The 20,391-nt window shown below is 39.5% G+C and overlaps 1 protein-coding gene across 4 annotated transcripts in view; it reads left to right on the top strand.

Annotated features, from left to right (window-relative positions):
* UBTD2 (ubiquitin domain containing 2) overlaps positions 1 to 20,391 on the top strand; it is a 75,333-nt gene that overhangs the window by 44,036 nt on the left and 10,906 nt on the right. For all 4 annotated transcript variants that reach the window (XM_034960964.3, XM_034960963.3, XM_055112873.2 and 1 more), the window contains one exon: positions 6,718 to 6,954. In XM_034960964.3, coding sequence (XP_034816855.1) covers positions 6,780 to 6,954 — 175 coding nt within the window. In that variant the 5' untranslated portion in view covers positions 6,718 to 6,779. The remainder of the gene's footprint in view (positions 1 to 6,717; positions 6,955 to 20,391) is intronic.

Genomic DNA, 20,391 nt, shown 5'->3' with positions numbered 1-20,391 from the left:
TCGGCTCACTGCAACCTCTGCCTCCCAGGTTCAAGTGATTCTCCTGCCTCAGCCTGCCGAGTAGCTGGGATTCCAGGTGCCTGCCACCACGCCTGGCTAATTTTTGTATTTTGGGTAGAGATGGGGTTTCACCAGGCTGGGCACGGTGGCTCATGCCTGTAATCCCAGCACTTTGGGAGGCCAAGGCTGGTGGATCACCTGAGGTCGGGAGTTCGAGACCAGCCTGACCAACATGGGAAAACCTTGTCTCTACTAAAAATATAAAAATCAGCTAGGCGTGGTGGCAGGCACCTGTAATCCCAGCTACTCGGGAGGCTGAGGCAGGAGAATCACATGAACCCGGGAGGCAGAGGTGGCAGTGAGCCGAGATCATGCCATTGCACTCCAGCCTGGGCAACAAGAGTGAAACTCCATCTCAAAAAAAAGAGAGACGGGGTTTCACCATGTTGGCCAGGCTGGTCTCAAACTCCTGGCTTCAAGTGATCCCCCCTGCCTCGGCCTCCCAAAGTGCTGGGATTACAGATGTGAGCCACCGGGCCCAGTGAGATCTGGACTTTGAATTTGGGCACGTGTGTTCTAGTACGGGGTCATTATTTTAAGCCATCCTTGTTACATCTTAGTTTCCTATCTGTCAGTAAGGTTGGATTATACAATCTAAGGTCTCTTCTAACTTTAAATTCTCAAACAGTAGAGAAGATTTGCATATTGTATTGATTGTTGGCATTTTAGGCATTTTAATTCCCATATCCCTATTTTTTTTTTTTTTGGCAGTTAGTTGCTTTAGGTAAAGGGAATATATGTATTATGCATGTATGTATATATGTGTGTATATAGTGCATTCTAAATTTACGTGAAAATATTTGCAAGTGTCCTTTTAGTTTAGCACCGTCTGTTACGGAAGGGTTCTAATACTCCATTTTTTCCCCTCACACTATTGTCTTATGGAAACTGATGCTTCCAGTTTTCAACCTGTTAAAGCTGTTGCTTGAGTCATATCTTGATATTTTCACCTTATCCATGCATTATGGCCTCTTCTTCATTTGAAGCATTCCATCATTAAATCAAGGTTTTCAAAGAGGAACCCAAAACAGGAAAACAATTATAATCATACTTAACTTCAAAATTGATTGTTTTTTACCAATGTCAAAATGAGTTTTTGGTAGAATGCTTTAAATTATGTAGTAAAAATATTTAAAATTATGTGTTATTTAGATCTGAGAAACAAGCCTTACTTGGGTTTTCTGTGTGTTAGATCTGTTTATTTGTTACAGAGTGGGAAGAAGTGTTTAAAGATTACAAGGAAAGATAAAGAGTGGGTGAATATGATTAAGAGGCTTCTGAGAAAAAGATGACTTTTGGACACGTTTTGAAGTAAATGTGGATTGATGGGGGAAAGGATATTTTCTGAAATAGACTGTGTGGTTTTTTAACGTTAGATTGCTTTATTAATTTTTTATTTCTCATATGTTAATTCATAGAGCACTAAAGATGGTTCGTTACCTGCAGTTTAAGGATAGAGAAGCAGAAATTTGGGGAATAAAAGATGTTTCCTGTCTTTAAATTTTTCACTGTTAGAGCATGGTACCTAGTCCTATATGCTATGTATGGTACCAAGCATCTCTCTTTTGGTATCAGCAGTCAGAAGATGTGTGAAGCAGATAAAACTGAAAGTTTAAGAGCATAAAATGAAATCTAGTTGAGTATGTATATATTCCACATCTTACAAAAATGTTTGGCTTGGTACAAACATGAGGTACTTAGCTGCCAGGCTGATAATCTATGTCCAACTACTGCATTTTCAGAAATACAGGTTTGTGGCACCACCTGAACTCAAAGGATAAGATTTGGTGAACAAATGCCTAGCAAGTATACTCTGATAAGGCACAGGAAGTGCATGACAATCAGAGGACATTTCTTTAACATTTAAGGAAGGGATTGGGAAGTTATGAAAAGAAGAAAGCCTGTATATTTTTGCCAAAGGACTTAAAGATGTTATTTCATATAGTACCTCTAAGTTCATTTTTACTTATTTAGCAAACATTTATTTGCAGTTTTATTGTATATCATGCATTATTATGAGTGGTTTATGAATATGAACTTAAGTCCTCTTAACAAACCTAAATATTTTCATGTTTTCACGAGAGGATAGTTCAAATGCTTTTGCTAAATGCTAATTTTTTTCCCAGTTATTTATTTAACAAAGGTTAGTCATTTAGTTTAACATGAAGCTTGAAACCTCAGATTTTGTAGTGAAAATTCTGCACTGCTCTGTGGTTTCACTAAAGTAATTATGTTACAAAGATTTAATCATTGTTTAACAGTGGACATTCTATAGACAGATATTCTATATTATGTTTATAATACAGGCAGAAATAGGCAAATAAAAGTAATCTTCCTTCATGTCACAAGCATTTATTTTGTCTTTTGCGGGATAATTACTGTGAAACTTTTGACAGCATGTAGATTTGAAAATGCATTGGGGGCCTGTCGCAGTGGCTCATGCCTGTAATTCCAGCACTTTGGGAGGCTGAGGCGGGCAGATCATGAAGTCAAGAAATTGAAACTAGTTCTAGATCCCTGAGGAATCGCCACACTGACTTCCACAATGGTTGAACTAGTTTACAGTCCCACCAACAGTGTAAAAGTGTTCCTATTTCTCCACATCCTCTCCAGCACCTGTTGTTTCCTGACTTTTTAATGATTGCCATTCTAACTGGTGTGAGATGATATCTCATTGTGGTTTTGATTTGCATTTCTCTGATGGCCAGTGATGATGAGCATTTTTTCATGTGTTTTTTGGCTGCATAAATGTCTTCTTTTGAGAAGTGTCTGTTCATGTCCCTCACCCACTTTTTGATGGGGTTGTTTGTTTTTTTCTTGTAAATTTGTTTGAGTTCATTGTAGATTCTGGATATTTGCCCTTTGTCAGATGAGTAGGTTGCGAAAATTTTCTCCCATGTTGTAGGTTGCCTGTTCACTCTGATGGTAGTTTCTTTTGCTGTGCAGAAGCTCTTTAGTTTAATTAGATCCCATTTGTCAATTTTGGCTTTTGTTGCCATTGCTTTTGGTGTTTTGGACATGAAGTCCTTGCCCACGCCTATGTCCTGAATGGTAATGCCTAGGTTTTCTTCTAGGGTTTTTATGGTTTTAGGTCTAACGTTTAAATCTTTAATCCATCTTGAATTGATTTTTGTATAAGGTGTAAGGAAGGGATCCAGCCATCCCATTACTGGGTATATACCCAAATGACTATAAATCATGCTGCTATAAAGACACATGCACACGTATGTTTATTGCGGCATTATTCACAATAGCAAAGACTTGGAACCAACCCAAATGTCCAACAATGATAGACTGGATTAAGAAAATGTGGCACATATACACCATGGAATACTATGCAGCCATAAAAAATGATGAGTTCATGTCCTTTGTAGGGACATGGATGAAATTGGAAACCATCATTCTCAGTAAACTATCACAAGAACAAAAAACCAAACACCGCATATTCTCACTCATAGGTGGGAATTGAACAATGAGATCACATGGACACAGGAAGGGGAATATCACACTTTGGGGACTGTGGTGGGGAGGGGGGAGGGGGGAGGGATAGCATTGGGAGATATACCTAATGCTAGATGACGAGTTAGTGGGTGCAGCGCACCAGCATGGCACATGTATACATATGTAACTAACCTGCACAATGTGCACATGTACCCTAAAACTTAAAGTATAATTAAAAAAATAAAAATAAAATAAAATAAAAAAGAAATTGAAACTATCCTGGCCAATATGGTGAAACCCCGTCTCTACTAAAAATACAAAAACTAGCTGGGCGTGGTGGCACGGGCCTGTAGTCCCAGCTACTCGAGAGGCTGAGGCAGGAGAATCGCTTGAACCCAGGAGGCGGAGGTTGCAGTGAGTCGGGTTGCATCAGTGCACTCCAGCCTTGGCGACAGAGCAAGACTCTGTCTCAAGTAAATGAATAAAATTTAAAAATTAAAGAAAATGCATTTGGAATGATTTTCCTTAAGCAACATAAATGCATCATCTGTTCTTTTTGTGGGACTTTGTTCATCTGTGCTTAGTACAAACGGAGAGAGGTGAAATGAACCTACCTCACATTTGTAAGGACGGTGTTTTACAATTTTTCCAAGGTACTTTGTACCCTTATTATGATTGTTTTTCTGTTGGCTTCCTCTTTTCAAAGTCCTCTTCCTTTCATTTGCTTTAGTTTTAGGTCCTGAGATTCTTCTGTAGAGGTTTTGTTGTTTTTGTCCATGCTTTGTAATTCTCTCAGAATGACAGGAAAAATTATACTGAGTTATCTCTCATGCATTTAATACATATGAGGCCAGATAATTCTGTAGAAATACTCAGACCCAAAACTTTATTCAGATAAATATCTTACTGAGTCTACCTACTTACTGTGCCATCTTCCACTTCCTGGTCAGTAAGCTGAGTGTTGTCTGTAAACTGTCTCTAACTCATCTAAATGATAATGTAGCAGAAAATAAAATCTACCTTGCATTCCATCGTGTTGGTGCAATCAGTGGGTTGTGGTTATCAGACCAGATTCTGAACATCTTCTAGAGAATTATGCTCTAGCTGCATTGTCTGTATTATTTGGAAGAGGTAGGGAAAAATCATTAGTATAGACTGTGTTTCTCACATTTGAATTAAATATAATAGGCACATCTGTAGTGTTACTCCCAGTAGACACTCAGTACATATTTGTTGATTAAATAAAGAGACTTGGATTCTGTTTCCAGCTCTGCTACTAAATGGGTGGGTTTCCTATTCTGCTTCCTCACCCTTTCAGTTTTGCATTTCACTAGGACAAGTTAGAGGGCAAAAAGTATTTGAGTTAATGCTGAGTGTTTTAAGTGGAAAACAGCTAGTCTTTTGGTGTGCCACCCTGAGGGGAGAGGACAGAAGAGACCTGACCTGGCAGTCTTTATTGAGAATATAGCCTGGAGAGTAGAGAGAGCCCAGGGTCTGGAGTCATTTTATTTTCTGTTTTGCATAGTCCAAATTTCATCTGGCCCTGGGCCAATGAGGGAGTAGTCAATTTCATGGATGCTTTAGAACCAGTTTGAGAGTGATTTCTTTAAAATTGGTATTCTTTCTGCAATTAAATATAGAACATTGAATTTTGACACACACCCTCTCTCCTTCCCACCCGCTGTGTCATTTATTTCCCACCCACTCTTTTCCAACACTCTTCTTATCTTTTCATCCAGCTTCAATTTTCTTTCTATCTTCTATCCCATCTATCAAACTATTCCCTATCTATAGCACTGTATAATCTTACAGAGCCATAAATAAGAATGGCTCTGTAGGTCAGTATGACCCATGGAAATAGATCACAGATAATACACCAGATGGTTATCTGGGTGCAAGGATGCTGCATCAGACTTATTCCAGCGCTACTACTACATAACATTGTCTAAGGGGAGATGCTGCCACTTGCCCTTTGTTTTCTTCTTCTCTTGGGTTGAAACTAGGGTAGGGTATCATAGTTCTTCTGCTCCTTGTGGTTCGGAGCTAATCCCTTGGCCTAGCATCAAAGATTATCTCTTTTATTCCCAGTTCCTCAAAAAATACTAAAGTACTGATTCTACCCTTTGTAAATTAGTTCCTGTTTGAGTTCCAGAGAAAGGTATTTACAGTTCCTTGACTAAAGTCCAGAGAGTAGAATGCTAGAGGAGCATTCCTCTAATCAGTTTGTTCATGATTCTGGTGGTTTGGCTCTTCTTTCTCTGGGCACTGAAAAGCAGTCTTTTACCTCTTTGGATTTTCTCAGTTCCTACTTCCTGGTTTCATGTGTCCAAGCTACTATTGCCGTTTGGCTTCCCCAAGTATCTTGCCTCTCTTTCATGGTGTCTCTTGACTCTCATATCCTGCTCTTACAGTCTGATGAAACACTTACCTGCTAGGCAGTTCTTTTAAAATGAACAAAACGAAACTTTCATTGTATTAAAAAAAATTTTTTTAGAGCAGTTTTAGATTCATAACAGAATTGAGAGGAAGGTACAGAGATTTCCTATGTACTCCCAGTGCCTACACATACATAGCCTCCTTTCCCTGATTATCAGCATCCTCCACCAGAGTGGTACATTCATTACAACTATAATTCTCTGGGGTTCTTTAGTTTTGTTTTGTTTTGTTTGAGATGAGGTTTCACTCTCGCCCAGGCTGAAGTGCAGTGGCGTGATCATGGCTCACTGCAAACACAACCTCCCAGGCTCAAGTGATCCTCCCACCTCAGCCTCCCGAGTAGCTGGGACCACAGGCACATGCCAACATGCCAGGCTAATTTTTGTGTATTTTGTAGAGATGGGGTCTCACCACGTTGCCCAGGCTAGTCTCGAACTCCTGGATTCAAGCCTTCCTTCCACCTCAGCCTCCCAAAGTGCTGGGATTACAGGTGTTGAGCTACTGCACTCAGCCTGTAATTCTTTTTAATGATCCTGTGGAGAGGGTGTACTGAGTGGAAAAGAGCTACCAATTTGTTTTGCATAGAGCAATCTAATGTCTCTATTCACTTTTGTAGTTCCAAAATGTGTTAGAGGAATTTCAGGATGCACAAATTAGCTAGCAGGTAAATTTCTGGCTGTGATTTTGATGAAATAATCCAAGAGAGGAATGACCAGATAATTTTTGATACATATTTTATAAATTTTGGGTTTGATCTCAGTCTTTTATTTTTCTTTTCAGTTGCTCTAGGTCGTAACCAGCCTTTGAAAAAGGAGAAACCAAAATGGAAAAGCGATTATCCTATGACAGATGGACAGCTACGCAGCAAGAGGGATGAATTTTGGGATACAGCACCAGCTTTTGAAGGCCGGAAAGAGATTTGGGATGCCTTGAAGGCTGCTGCACATGCTTTTGAGAGCAATGATCATGAACTGGCACAAGCAATCATTGATGGTGCAAACATAACATTACCACATGGTAGGTTTGGTGTTCCTCAAGGACAGAGGAAACATAATCAGCTTTGTTTCTGATAGCAAGAAACCAAATGGGAGAGTTTTTTCCTTGCTATGAATTATTCTAACTTTTTTTTTTAATGTAGCAAGGAATAGCATTCCTCTTTTTTTCTTGTACATCTTTCAGCTGGAGACAGGTTTTACTTTGTGTGTTTGTGTATAGATATATATTTTTTAAATATATCTTAATTTCAGAAAAGAACTCTTGATCATCTAAAAAGTTTCCGTGCAACCTAGTTCTCCGTGAAGACCTCTTCCCTCCACCCTCCCACCCCCACCTCCCCAGCCTCATCACCCGGCCAGTCTATTGGAGCTTCCACTTCACTGGTTCCCTCCTAGCAGCGCTAGAGATAGAGTCTCAGTTTAGATTTTGTAAGCTGTAGAGACTCAGAGGATGCTCCTTTTAGTCATTATACTTTCTCATCTAGCCTATTTTTGGCATAATAAGCAAACCCAAACTTAGAAGAGAGTCCCGCATGTTTTTAAGGACAGTTTTCCATGATTGTAGCCCTGAGCATTCTTAGGAACTTCTCTTTTGCGTAAGAATGTGACTCTTTTAAGGATAACCGTAAGCTTTGAATGTTTCCGGGGATACACATATGCTGGTCCGTGTACATACTCTTGTTTGGTCTCCTTGATGAGAAACATAGGAGAATTTTTCATGCTACATTGAGATTTAGGTGTTAATTTTGTATTTACATTTTTTATTTCTGTATTAATATTCTCAGTATTCTCTTCAGTTTTTCAAGTTCAAGGTTGTCTTTTCAGATTTATGTAATAACCACCTTGCATTGATTCTATTCATTATTATACCTTCATTGTTTTAATCCCTAGTATGTCCCTTTATCTACATTCTTAGAGGAACAGGGACTTTCATTGTTTAACCATCTGCTTTATGTCCTTTCACTGTATGTCAAATGAAAGATTTTTATTTTATTCTATTCTTTCTCCCTCTCTTTTTTGAGACAGAGTCTTGCTCTGTCGCCCAGCAGGCTGGAGTGCAGTGGTGCACTCAGCTCACTGCAACCTCCGCCTCCTAGGTTCAAGTGATTCTCGTGCCTCAGCTTCCCCACCATGCCTGGCTAATTTTTGTATTTTTAGTAGAGACAGGGTTTCACCATGTTGGCTAGGCTGGTCTCAGCTCCTGACCTCAGGTGATCCGCCCGCCTCAGCCCCCCAAAGTCCCTTTTTTTAAGAGACAGGTCTCACTCTGTCATCCAGACCAGAATGTGGTGGCACGATGACAGCTCATTGCAGCCTTGACCTCCCAGGCTCAAGAGATCCTCCCACCTCAGCTTCTCAAGTACCTGGTACTACAGGCACGCATCACCATGCCTGGCTACGTTTTTTTTGTTTTTTTGTTTTGTTGTGTTTTGTTTTTGGAGAGTCATGGTCTCACTATGTTGCCCAGATGGTCTCGAACTCCTGGGTTCAAGCAATCCTCCTGCCTTGGCCTCCCAAAGTGCTGAGGTTATAAGCATGAGCTGCTGTGCCTGTCCAAAAGATACTTAACTTACTATATCCTTGCCAGATTCCAAATCACCATTAGTTTTCTGATTAATTGTGCTTCCAAGAAACATTCCTTTTTTTATAGCTGCCTGTTCTTTATTATGAAAGTTTATTAGCATAGTCTTCTTGCTAATGTTATTGAGCACCCACTGATCACTTTTTCTATACATGTATAAAAGTGATCCCTCCTACATTTGAAGAATTTATAATAGAATGCCATTTTCAGTGTGACTTTTTTTTTTTTTTTAATGACAGTCTTTTTCTTTTGGTAACTTATTTTATTTTTTTGAGACAGGGTCTCACTCTGTTGCCCAGGCTGGAGTGCAGTGGCATGATCTTGGCTTACTGTAACCTCCACCTCCCAGGTTCAAGCAATTTTCATGCCTCAGCCTCCCAAGTAGCTGGGATTACAGGCATGCGCCACCATGCCCAGCTAATTTTTGTATTTTTTTGGTAGAGACAGGGTTTCGCCATGTTGGCCAAGCTGGTCTCGAACCCCTGGCCTCAAGCTATTTGCCTGCCTTGGCCTTCTAAAGTGCTGGGATTACAGGCGTGAACCACTGCACCTGGCCTCAGTATGACTCTTTAGTCTCAGTTTTCATGGATAGTCTCTAAATTCTTTACCTTTATGTGATTGTGGGTTGGGAGGTGGTGGGCATCATCTTAGTCCATTTACCTTTTTCAGTTTTGTAATTATTGTCTTCACATACCACCTTTATATAACGGGAAGGGGTCTTCCTTTACAGATAGTTTTATCATCCTTCTCTTTTTGATGTCCATATCCTCTGTTTTTCAAGGAGAATATATGTTTTATAGACCTGTATGTAGGTGGAAGAAGAGTCATGTATGTGTGATTATGTGAGATCCAGAATGTTGGAACTTTGAATTTCTTATTTTGTACTTATAATTACCTACTGGAATACCTGGTTGCATTCTGTATATTGTAGCCTTGTTTAAAACTTCATGGAGGCAAAATAATTCTGTTGCATGTAAGGCTGGGGCTCATGCATATCCTATTGGATGTGGGCTCAGATCACTAAAGACCGAAGTCCCTCATTTCTGCTTCTCTGTGGAAAATGTTCCCGGCAGCCCTGCCTACCAGCAGATCAAGGAGAATTACTCTCAGAAATTCAAGAATTATTAGATGACCCTCTATTTGCCTTCTATGTTTAAGGAATATTTTCTCCTTAAGCATGGAATAATCAAGCCAATATCTGAGCTTTTCTCTTTCAAAACTCTGTGATAACTTTCTGGGTGTTAATATTGTCACTGGTGCCCTTGATTGACTTCTTTTGTTCATATCTGAATCTTGTCAATATTTCTTGGACCTTATAATTTTGTTTTGTCATGTACTCTAACTCACCATCAGTTTATAACTAGGCTATTGTATGCTTTTACCTAGACTGGCTTAGTGGTATTGCCGAAATTCTTTCCATCTTTTTTGTGTAAATTACATGTTTGAAATTTTACTTTGGGCCAGGTGCAGTGGCTTACGCCTGTAATCCCAGCACTTTGGGAGGCCGAGGTGGGCAGATCATGAGGTCAGGAGATCGAGACCATCCCAGCTAACACGGTGAAACCCCGTCTGTACTAAAAATACAAAGGATTAGCCAGGCCTTTTGGCAGGCGCCTATAGTCCCAGCTACTCAGGAGGCTGAGGCAGGAGAATGGCATGAACCTGGGAGGCGGAGCTTGCAGTGAGCCAAGATCGCGTCACTGCACTCTAGCCTGGGCGACGGAGCAAGACTCCGTCTCAAAAAAATTTAAAAAAAAGGAAAAAAATAAATTTTACGTTGGGCACATTGTGTTGTGCTACCCCTTAAATATCCCAAAGCACTTTAAGTTTAAATTATTACATAGACTTGACTATTATTTAGTTCAGCGTTTGATATCAGTTCTGGTCTTACTTCTGTCCCTACCGTATTACTTGCAGCTATGTGACTTTGGGCAAATCACATCTTCTGTAAGCTTCAATTCTCTCATATGTAAAATATGGATAATAACTGTCTACCTCTTGGGATGGTTATGTTGATTAAATGTAATAATAATACATGTAAGTTGCTGATCAGAGTGCTCGGTATCCAAAAAGCACTTAATAAATAGTAGTGCTGATGATCTTATTTCCTGAACTCTGAAATTAACAGTAAATTCCCTGTTCCCTGCACCAAAATTCTGAATTATAGATTTTGATCATTTTCTAAATTATCTTTTTTTTTCTTTGAGATGGAGTTTCACTTTTGTCACCCAGGCTGGAGAACAAAATAACATTACACTTTTTAATTATCTTCCTCTGTTAATAACAACAATAAGTCTTCAGTTTATTCTCAAGTGGCAGTGGGGAGAGTAAGAGGGAACTTGTCATAACTACCTGTTAATTTTATATATACACATACGGTATATTTTCATTCTGGAAATTGACTCATATTGAGAATGGTATGAACATATACTGTGGAAAAAGCTCCCCATGTGATTTTGATACCTGATACCTTTCACAGTTTTCCTGCCCTGTATGAGCTTTATTTTTCATGATTTGCACAGCATGTTATTACTCATTGTCTTACATTTCTTAAAGAGCTTATTTCCTTTTTCTCATTGATTGCTATTTTGCCATTACCTACAAATCCTAAAAATATTCTTAATATAGTAGTTTACCAGTGAAACCAGGTTATAGATTAGCGATTTGCCAAATTAGCATAAACAGGGTAAGAAAAAAACAAGTAGTATTTACACTTTTCACACAGTTTCTGCGTAGTGAATAGTATACTATTCAGTACTTTTCAGTGAAAGCTTATTCAGAAACTGTATCTTGTAAAGATGAACACTTAATACTTTTTGTAATTATGATATAGAAGATTTAAAAGGATTTTAGGAATTGCCTACTGCCTTCCTCTACCTCCTGATTTTCTAGAAAGGTAGTTGTTGATATTTGTTTAGCATCTACAATTATCTCATAATTCTTAGTGAGAATATTTTTTTCTAACATGTTTTCCATATCCCAGCAATTCAAATGTAAAAGCGCTCCTCTTTTTTTTTTTTTTTTTTTTTGAGACGGAGTCTTGCTCTGTCGCCCAGGCTGGAGTGCAGTGGCGCAATCTCAGCTCACTGCAAGCTCCGCCTCCCGAGTTCACACCATTCTCCTGCCTCAGCCCCCCAAGTAGCTGGGACTACAGGTGCCCGCCACCACGCCCGGCTAATTTTTGTATTTTTTAGTAGAGACAGGGTTTCACCGTGTTAGCCAGGATGGTCTCGATCTCCTGACCTTGTGATCCACCCGCCTCGGCCTCCCAAAGTGCTGGGATTACAGGCGTGAGCCACCGCGCCTGGCCAAAAGCTCTCCTCTTAACCTCCTTGAATAGATGGAGTAGCTAGCTACTTACTCAAACATGCTTTTCTACTGGGAAACAGAAATTTAACCCCGATTTTATTCATACTTATTATAGCTAAATGTTGCCAGTTCTTCAGTTTGGCTTTTGAGGACCTGTTTCTTTTGTCCTTAACCCTTAAGGGGTATGGGAGGTAGAAAAAGTTAATTCTTAAAAGGCTTAACTTTTTTTATTTCTCTTTTCACAGAGTTTGTTATATGGGTGGGAAAGGAGTTCCCCAGAATGTTTTTTTCTTTATCTCAAAATATATTAAATGTGCATTATGTATAATAAAATTTAATTTTTAAAAAAACAAAGGCACTTAGAAATAGTATAAAGAGCATGTTATGTGTAAGGAACCAACGTATGAAAAGAACACTGGACTGAGAATCAGCAATAAAATACTCAAAACTCATGTTGTTTTTATTTATTTGTTTATTTTATGTTTTTTTTTTGGAGACGGAGTCTAGCTCTGTCACCCAGGCTGGAGTGCAGTGGTGCGATCTTAGCTCACTGCAACCTCCACCTCCTGGGTTCAAGCAATTCTTGTGCCTCAGCCTCCTGAGTAGCTGAGATTACAGGCGTGCAGCACCACGCCCATCTAATTTTTGTATTTTTAGTAGAGACCGGGTTTCACCATGTTGACCAGGGTGGTCTCAATCTCCTGACCTCAAGTAATCCACCCGCCTTGGCCTCCCAAAGTGCTGGGATTACAAGCATGAGCCACTGTGCCCACCCTCATGTTTTGAATTAACATTTAATTCTTATGCCTGTAATAATCACCTACAACAGTCCCCACTTTGTACAGATCAGAAAACTGAAGCACAGAGAGGTTGCATCATTCTTCCAAAGTATAAGTCATGAAATTGGGATTTGAACTCAAGTCTTGGATCTAACAGTAACTAATGCAACTCAATGCCCTGGACAAGTCATTTCATCTCCCTGTTCTGTAAAGTGATTGCACAAGTAATCTTCAGTGTTTAGTCTATGTCTAATGTTTTAGTTCTCTTGCACACTATATAGAATACTTTAAAATAGTAAACTGTTAAAGAGAAAAAAGCAAATTCTCTTAAGACATAGACAGGAAATGCATGTGTGTAAGTCTTGTTTCTATTTTCCTTAGGTGTTTCAGAGGCCCATTAAGAAGCAGGCCATGAATTTTGGTGTGGACTTTAAAGGTTCCTATAAGAATTTTTCAGGCCGGGCACAGTGACTCATGCCTGTAATCACAGCACTTTGGGAGGCCGAGGTGGGTGGATCACAAGGTCAGGAGTTAGAGACCAGCCTAGCCAACATGGCGAAACCCCGTCTCTACTAAAAATACAAAAATTAGCCGGGCATGGTGGCGGGCGCCTGTAATCCCAGCTACTCGGGAGGCTGAGGCAGGAGAATTGCTTGAACCCAGGAGGCATAGGTTGTACTCCAGCCTGGACGACAAGAGCAAGACTCTGTCTCAAAAAAAAAAAAAAAAAAAAAGAATTTTTCATTTGGCCAGGCATGGTGGCTCACGCCTATAATCCCAGCACTTTGGGAGGCCAAGGCAGGCAGATCATGAGGTCAGGAGATCGAGACCATCCCGGCTAACGTGGTAAAACCCCATCTTTAATAAAAATACAAAAAAAAAAATTTGTCATTTAACAAAGTTAATTGATAAGTTAATTCATAAACATAAAGCTTAGGAATGAAGGCATGAAGATATATTTACACAGGAGATGGGATTTTTGCTGGACTGTTGTAGGGTTTAGAAATGAAACAGGGCCTTAATGAAGGATCTGATGACTGATTAACCATAAAATAAATGTTATATCATTTTTCTCTCTCTATCCTCAAACAAAAATAGTTCAAGGTTTTAAATTGTAAATGTATTCCAGTTTATCTATTCCTCTGCTGTTGTCAACCTTTTTCTTCAATTAGAGCAATAAAGGCCTGCAAACAGCTGAGGTGAGAGGTTGTCCCTGAGTCAGAAGGCTTGTCTCTGAAAAAGACCTCCTTTTTATGCCATTCTGGGTAGTGGAGGTAGAGGAACACAGGGTTTCTAACATGGTCCCAGGGAGTATGTTATACCAACTTCTACTTCTGTAAAGCCAGATCAGCTTTACACAGACCACTGTGTTCAGGTGCTTCTAGTCTGCTCCGTTGTCCCTTTTAGAGCACTGAAAATTAAAGATCAGTGTCCCCCTTAAAACTGTGGTGAAGTGTTACACAAGCTCTTAATCATGATTTGCCTATCATATGACATCAACAGTACGTATACAGGTTAAGCCACTTTTCACTTATGTTTACTAAAAGAGATGATAGACTTAGTTTTTCTGAATGCCACAGTCTTGATGGCTGATTTGGTAGTTTGAGATAGCTAGACCTTCTGCTTCTAAAGCCTGATTGCCAAATATAAACTTGATATATATAATTCCTAGCAAAGTGTTTGCATGAGAGAACCTGTAATTTGTTAGCATCTCTACAATCCTGAAAAACTGCACCTAATTTCTGGATGGAAGATAATTTTGATGGCCCTTTGGACATTAGTGTGATTCAGGTTTGTGGAAATCACCATGAAATATGGAGCCATGGACTCAAATTTTATGAAACCTTGATCCTTTGTGACATTGCTGTTGGTGAGTGTTGCCCTGTAAGTCTGATTGTGAGATTTAAAACTTGAGAGAAGACAGCCAACATTATTGTGTGTTTTCTATGGATTTGTTATATGTACTAGGCAATTTTTCATGTGCTTATTATTTAATCTTTACAACAACCTCATAAGGGAGGTACTATAATTCTTGAGGAAATAGACTCACCATATCCAAAATCAGGGTCTAAATTCAAATGGGGTATGACTGACTCCAAAGCCATGGTTCCTTCTGTCACATCTCACTGCTTCTCCTGGAATCTTATGTCCCTCTATCAGGCTTGAGTATACTGCCTGAACGTTCACCCCACTGTTTCATTCCTTTGCATTCATTCTGTCATTTAAGTGTTCTCATTCTTTCTAGCAATTTCCAACTCAAATGTTAAGGCTTTCCTTTGCCATAGCAGGGCATGGTTGTCAAGAAGTAGAAGAGTTCATAATACAAAAATTTGCCAGGGTTGATGGCAGGCGCCTGTGGTCCCAGCTACGTTGGGAGGCTAAGGCAGGAAAATTGCTTGAGCCCAGGAGGCAGAGGTTGCAGTGAGCTGAGATTGTGCCACTCTCCTCCAGCATGGGCAGCAGAGCAAGATTCCATCTCAAAAAAAAAAAAAAAGAGAGAGAGTTTAAGCCTTCTGAATCAGAAAAGAGAAGTCAGGAGCAAAGACATTTATTCCTACAGGCTTTGGAAGAGGCCCATAGTGCTACAAAAACCTTGGAGTTCTAGAACATTGCCCCCTTCTTTCATTTTGGGAGGATGGTTTTCTGTACCAGATTGCCAATGTGATCTAAATATTAAGTTTGTCAACTTTATTAAGTACACTAAACAGCATGTTTAAAGTGGACAATTTGATCAGCTTTGACATGTATGTAAAACTCCCCACAGTCAAGATAACAAACATTTCCACACCCTTGCCAACACTGATTTTTAACTTTTACAAACCTGTTCATGTAGTGATGCAAGTCTCACGTGGTAAAAATTTTTAACACTGAGCTGCAGTCTTAAGGGAGTGAGAGCACAGAGGGATAAACAGTGAGGCCTTTAAATGCTGAAAAATACATCTTTCTTTCTAACCTGAAAGATTGCTTGAAAAACAGTATAAAGCATTAGTCCTAATGACATTTAGTAAAGGTATTATTTGTCAGCTAATTTAGTTTTATCGTTCTTATTTTCTAGTGGAATATTTTGAGACATAATTTAAAATAATCATAGAAGAAAACAGTTCACCAAGGAAAACAGAAACATCTGAGCCAATCATCTAGATAAAAGATAAATAGAAACAACTTCAGAAAATTATGTATGAAATCAGAACAGAAGGTGGAGACTTGGCAGCTTTCTTCCTACCATGGGGAGCTTTCAGGGCTTCCTGGCCTGGGGAAATGATGCCCTGGCACTTATTTAGCCTGGTGGCCATCTGTCTCTGCTAGGACATGAAGCCTACAATAGGTTTGTGAGAAGAAAAAAAAAAAAAACCTGTCCTTCCACAGAGGATGTTAGGTGAGCAATCTGAGCAATCCTGGCTAGAACTATGTTAAAACTAGTAAATGCTAAATGAACTGCACCCTTGGTGGCCAGTGGGTGGTAATTAAAACGTTTTGTAAAATTTTTTGTAAATTTTGTAAATGTAGCTAAAAGTGATTTTGGAAAAATAGAAAAATCCCTGTATTGTCAACTTTTAGAGTGTTCCTTCCCTTTTGTGTTTAAACATACTGGGTTTCTTTAAGCAAACCTCTCTGTATTAGTCTGTTTTCACACTGCTGTAAAGAACTGCCGGAGACTAGGTAATTTACAAAGAAAAGAGGTTTAATTGACTCACAGTTCCACAGGGCTGAGGGGGCCTTAGGAAACTTAACAATCATGATGGAAGGCAAAGGGGAAGCAAGGCCTCCACATGGCAGCAGGAGAGAGAAGAGTGAGGAGCAGAGGGGGAAGAGTCCCTTATAAAACCATCAGATCTTGGCCGGGCACAGTGGCTCATGCCTGTAATCCCAGCACTTTGAGAGGCAGAGACAGGCAGGTCACTTGAAGTCAGGAGTTTGAGACTAGCCTGGCCAACATGGGGAAATCCCATCTCTACTAAAAGTACAAAAATTAGCCAGGCATGGTCGTGCATACCTGTAATCTCAGGAGCCTGAGGCTGAGAATTGCTTGAACGTGGGAGGTGGAGGTTTCAGTGAGCTGAGATTGTGCCACCTCACTCCAGCCTGGGCGACAGGGTGAGATTCTGTCTCAAAAAAAAAAAAAGAAATGAAAAACATCAGATCCCATGAGAACTCCCTCATTATTATGAGAACAGCTTGGGGGAAGCCGCCCCTGTGATCCAGTCACCTCCCACCAGGCCTCTCCCTAGGTACTTGGGGTTTATGGGGATTGCAATTCAAGACGAGATTTGGGTGGGAACAGCCAAACCATATCACCGTCTATCTTCTGTTGCCTCATTTTTTTCACACACTCCTCTCAAATACTGTAGATGAGACAGCCTCATACCACTGAAACTTCTCTCAGTCACCACCATTTCCTTTGGACCAACTTGGGCTCATCTTCCATTTCCTTCTTTAAGCTGTCGTAGGCATCATTAGCAAATACGTTGTTGGGCTCCACTGGGCACTGTTGGTTTCTTGCTCCTTGTGATTCATTTCTCAACTTTTTATCCCTTGTATTTGTCCTCTGTCTTTTGTTCTCTTCCAAGTACATTTTCTCCTTCTCATTAACTAATCTGAGAACCAATCCCTGTACCTCTTATACATTATACACTTGGCCACTTACTAGTTCTGTGACCCTGGACAAAAGTTACTTTATTCTACTTCAATTTTTCCATCTGTAAAATGGGTATAATAGACTTAGCTTATAATGCTTTTGTAAGGATTAAATGTTAATGTATGTAAAGTGCTTAGACAGGGTTAGCAGTGGTAAACACTCCTAAGTGTGCTTTTTTTTTTTTTTTTTTTTTTTTTTTGACTCCGTCGCCCAGGCTGGAGTGCAGTGGCGTGATCTTGGCTCACTGCAACCTCTGCCTCCCGGGTTCAAGCAATTCTCCTCCATCAGCCTCCTGAGTAGCTGGGATTACAGGAGCGTGCCACCACACCTGGCTAATTTTTGTATTTTTAGTAGAGACAGGATTTCACCATGTTAGGCTGGTCTCGAACTCCTGACCTCGTGATCTGCCCACCTCAGCCTCCCAAAGTGCTGGGATTACAGGCATGAGTCACCATGCCTGGCCAAGTGTTTGCTTTTTTATGTTAAATCTTATATGTTGGAAATTATTGCTCTCCAAACTTATTTTACCCTGACTTTTCCCAGTCTGCTTTAGTTACTTGTAGATAATTCAGCTGAAGCATCTCATGGAACCTGGAACAATTAAAAGCTAAGCAAAGAATCTTGTAACCCTAAATTATCTATTTTTTTCTGTCATTCTAGTTTCCAGTTACATGATTCTTTCCTTTTGGTTTTCCATCAAATCTAACCCATCATTTGGTTCTGCCAGTTATCTTTGAATTTCTCAGTTTGATTTTTTTCCATTTCTGTAGTCAGGCAGTCATGATTCCAATCAGTCTTTCTTTCTTCAGGTAGATGATAAAACAGTCAGCAGGCTTTGTCTTGTTCACCAACACAACCTTAGCACCTAGAATATCCAGTAGCATATAAAAGGCAGTGAATGTTGAACGTCTAATTTACCTGTTTTAGCCACCTCTGGTAATTTCCTGTAGTATTAAGCCTAAACTCCTGAATCTTACTATCAGGTTTCACTATTACTGCCTATTTATTAATTTTACATCATTGAATCTGTATTCTACTTCAACAAGGTCCCATGGTATTCTCTATTTACCTTGTAATTATTCTTATTTCCATATCATTTCTATTTCTTGGGATTCCCTTCATTGCTATTCTGTGTCTTTAAAGTCATGCCCAGAACACACCATTTCTACAGAATTCCTCCATGTTGGCTCTACCAACTCTAGTCACTTTTCTGTTCTGCGATGTCTCAGCACGTGTGTTTGTTTTTCATTGTATCCATTTGTACTAAAATCTGTGATGGGTATGCTGTATCTGCTCATGAATATATGCTCCTGGAGATCAGGGACAGTCTTGGTTCTCTTATAACCTTCTTTCCTCAGTGCCAGTGACATGCCCTACTCACTTCAAGATGATCAGTAAATGTCTATGCAGTGACTCTAGAATGTAAGAATTGTTTCCTATTGATCCTTGTTAGGTCCTAAAGAGGTTGTGTGGTAGAAACCACTATTATCAGTGCAGCTTTGTCTTTAGTAGAGATTTGGGGCCATTAAATAGTGGAGGATTGGGATTATGTTGTTCAAGAGTCTAGGCCACAAAGGGGCCAGTCTGCTCTGAATAGGTAATTCTGCAGTAATAGTCAGCTATGGACTACAATGTAAAATATTACTTTTATTGATATTTTGTGATCCCAGATATTTAATTCAGGAAGAGTGTAACCCATAAACCTATAGACTTAAAATGAAATCAAATAGTATTTGAGTAAATGATATGGATTTTTCCCTTATTTATTTTAGAGTGGTTTTAAGTTCACAGCAAAATTAAGTGGAAGAAACAGGGATTTCCCATATACCCCCTGCTCCCACACATGCATAGCCTCCCCCAATATCAACATGCACCATTAGAGTAGTTCATTTGTTAAAAATAAATGAACCTACATTGAAACATCATTATCACTCAGAAGTCCATAGTTCATGGTTCACTCTTGGTGTTGTACATTCTGTGGGTTTGGACAAATTTATATTGACATGTATCCATCATTAATAGTATCATACAGAGTAGTTTCACTATCCTAAAAAATCCTCTGTGTTCTACCTATTCATCCCTGCCTCCCTCCTAATCCCATGGCAACCATTGACCTTTTTTATTGTCTTCATAGTTTTGCCTTTTCCAAAGTGTGAAATAGTTGAAATCATATTATATATAGCTTTATCACACTATCTTCTTTCAGTTAACTAATATGCATTTAAGTTTTCGCCATGTGTTTTCATGACTTACTGGCTCACTTATTTATTTTATTATTTATTTATAGATAGGGTCTTACTCTGTCACCCAGGCTGGAGTATGGTGGCCCAGACATAGCTCACTGCAGCCTCAAATTGCTGGGCTCAAGCAGTCCTTCCTCAGTCTTCCAAGTAGGTGGGACTATGGGCAGGCACCACCATGCCTGGCTAATTTTTTATTTCTTTGGTAAAGATGGGGCCTTGCTATGTTACCCAGGCTGGTTTTGAACTGTTAGCCTCAAGCCATCCTCCCACCATAGCCTCCCCAAGCACTGGGATTGCAGGCATGAACCACTGTGCCCAGCCTCCTTCTGGGATTTTGATTGGGATTTGCATCAAATCTATAGACTAAGCTGGGAAGAACTGACATCTTGACAATATTAAGTCTTCCTATCCATGAACATGGACTCTTTCTCTATTTAGTAATTATTTTATCAAGGTTTTTTTTTGTTGTTGTTTCATATCTTATACATACTTCGTTAGACTTATACCTATTTTCTTTTTGAGGTGCTAATGTAAATTGTGTTTTAAATTTCATATTCTACTTGCTCATTGCTGATGTATAGGAGAGCAGTTGACTTTTGTATATTAACTTTGTATCTTGCAACCTTGCTATAATTGCTTATTAGGTCTAGTAGCTTTTATGTTGATTCTTCATATTTTTTACATAGACAGTATGTCATCTGCAAACAAAGGCAGTTTTATTTTCTCCTTTCCAATCTGTATACCTTTTCTTATCTTGCCTTGTTTTATTGCATTAGCTAGGACTTCCAGTACAGTGTTTAAAAGTGGTGATGGGAGGGGACATCCTTGTCTTGTTCCCAACTTAGTAGGAAAGCTTTGAGTTTCTCATCATTAAGTATGTCTTAGCTATAAGGTTTTTGTTTGTTTGTTT

This window comes from Pan paniscus, chromosome 4 (assembly GCF_029289425.2).
Source record: "Pan paniscus chromosome 4, NHGRI_mPanPan1-v2.0_pri, whole genome shotgun sequence".
NCBI lineage: Eukaryota > Metazoa > Chordata > Mammalia > Primates > Hominidae > Pan > Pan paniscus.
The sequence above is the reverse complement of the archived record's forward strand: the minus strand, read 5'-3'. Positions and strand labels throughout refer to the sequence as shown.